The sequence below is a fragment of the Agelaius phoeniceus genome (assembly GCF_051311805.1).
Source record: "Agelaius phoeniceus isolate bAgePho1 chromosome W unlocalized genomic scaffold, bAgePho1.hap1 SUPER_W_unloc_2, whole genome shotgun sequence".
Taxonomy (NCBI): domain Eukaryota; kingdom Metazoa; phylum Chordata; class Aves; order Passeriformes; family Icteridae; genus Agelaius; species Agelaius phoeniceus.
The window spans coordinates 7,215,248-7,216,603 of NW_027509867.1; the positions used below are offsets into that span (position 1 = coordinate 7,215,248).

Consider the following 1,356-nt stretch of genomic DNA (forward strand, 5'->3'; position numbering starts at 1 on the left):
CCCCCAGGGCCTGGCCTGAGGCGTCAGCGCTGCCCCAGCAGTGCCCATGGCCTGTCCCTGCTGCAGCCCCGGCACTGCCACCCCCAGGGCTGTGCCCGGCCCCAAGAGCACTCAGGCCCTGCAGCAACACCAGGGCCACCAGGGCAGCGGGGCAGGGCCACGGCAGCAGCACTGGCAACACCAAGTGCTGCTGCTGCTGCTGCTGCTGGGCACAGCTGCTGGGCCAGCACTGATCTGCCCCAGCTCTGCACACAGACATTGCTGCTGCAGCTCCAGAGAAGGCAACAAAAGGGCATCTCTGCAGAAAACTCTGCTGGGACATCCTTTAGTTCCTTTAAAGCCACCGAGAGCGGAGCCCCTCATTGACACAGTCTGTAGCTGCAGGGAAAGTGGAGAGAAACAAAATGAGAAGTGGCACAAACACTGACATATATTTGTGGACAATATGAAAAAAAGTAAAACAACGAAAAGCCACCCCCAAAATGAAATCATCAAGACGTATCAAAGATGACTTTTATTACAAGTGATTTGGAGAAATTGAGCAGCAGTTTACGGTCCCTGAACGCATCCAGTCATCAGTCTCCACACTGCAGCCTTGAGCTCCTGGTTCCTCAGGCTGTAGATGAGGGGGTTCAGGGCTGGAGGCACCACCGAGTACAGAACTGACAGGGCCAGATCCAGGGATGGAGAGGACATGGAGGGGGGCTTCAGGTGGGAAAACACTGCAGTGCTGATGAACAGAGAGACCACAGCCAGGTGAGGGAGGCAGGTGGAAAAGGCTTTGTGCCGCCCCTGCTCAGAGGGGATCCTCAGCACAGCCCTGAAGATCTGCACATAGGAGAAAACAATGAATACAAAACAGCCAAGTGCTAAACACACACTAACAGCAAGAAGCCCGAGTTCCCTGAGGTTTGAGTGTGAGCAGGAGAGCTTGAGAATCTGTGGGATTTCACAGAAGAACTGGCCCAGGGCATTGCCATGGCACAGGGGCAGGGAAAATGTATTGGCCGTGTGCAGGAGTGAATAGAAAAGGCCACTGGCCCAGGCAGCTGCTGCCATGTGGGCACAAGCTCTGCTGCCCAGGAGGGTCCCGTAGTGCAGGGGTTTGCAGATGGACACGTAGCGGTCGTAGCACATCACGGTCAGGAGGGAAAATTCTGCTGACATGAAGAACACAAAGAAAAAGAGCTGAGCAGCACATCCTTTGTAGGAGATGTTGCTGGTGTCCCAGAGGGAATTGTGCATGGCTTTGGGGACAGTGGTGCAGATGGAGCCCAGGTCAGCGAGGGCCAGGTTGAGCAGGAAGAAGAACATGGGCGTGTGCAGGTGGTGGCCGCAGGCTACGGCGCTGATGAT

The 1,356-nt window shown here is 55.9% G+C and overlaps 1 protein-coding gene across 1 annotated transcript; it reads right to left on the bottom strand.

Annotated features, from left to right (window-relative positions):
* Positions 1-549: 549 nt before the first annotated feature.
* Positions 550-1,137, bottom strand: LOC143692687 (olfactory receptor 14J1-like). The gene has a single exon (XM_077172931.1). It carries the CDS (start codon positions 1,135-1,137, stop codon positions 550-552), a length of 588 nt encoding a protein of 195 aa, XP_077029046.1.
* Positions 1,138-1,356: the final 219 nt, after the last annotated feature.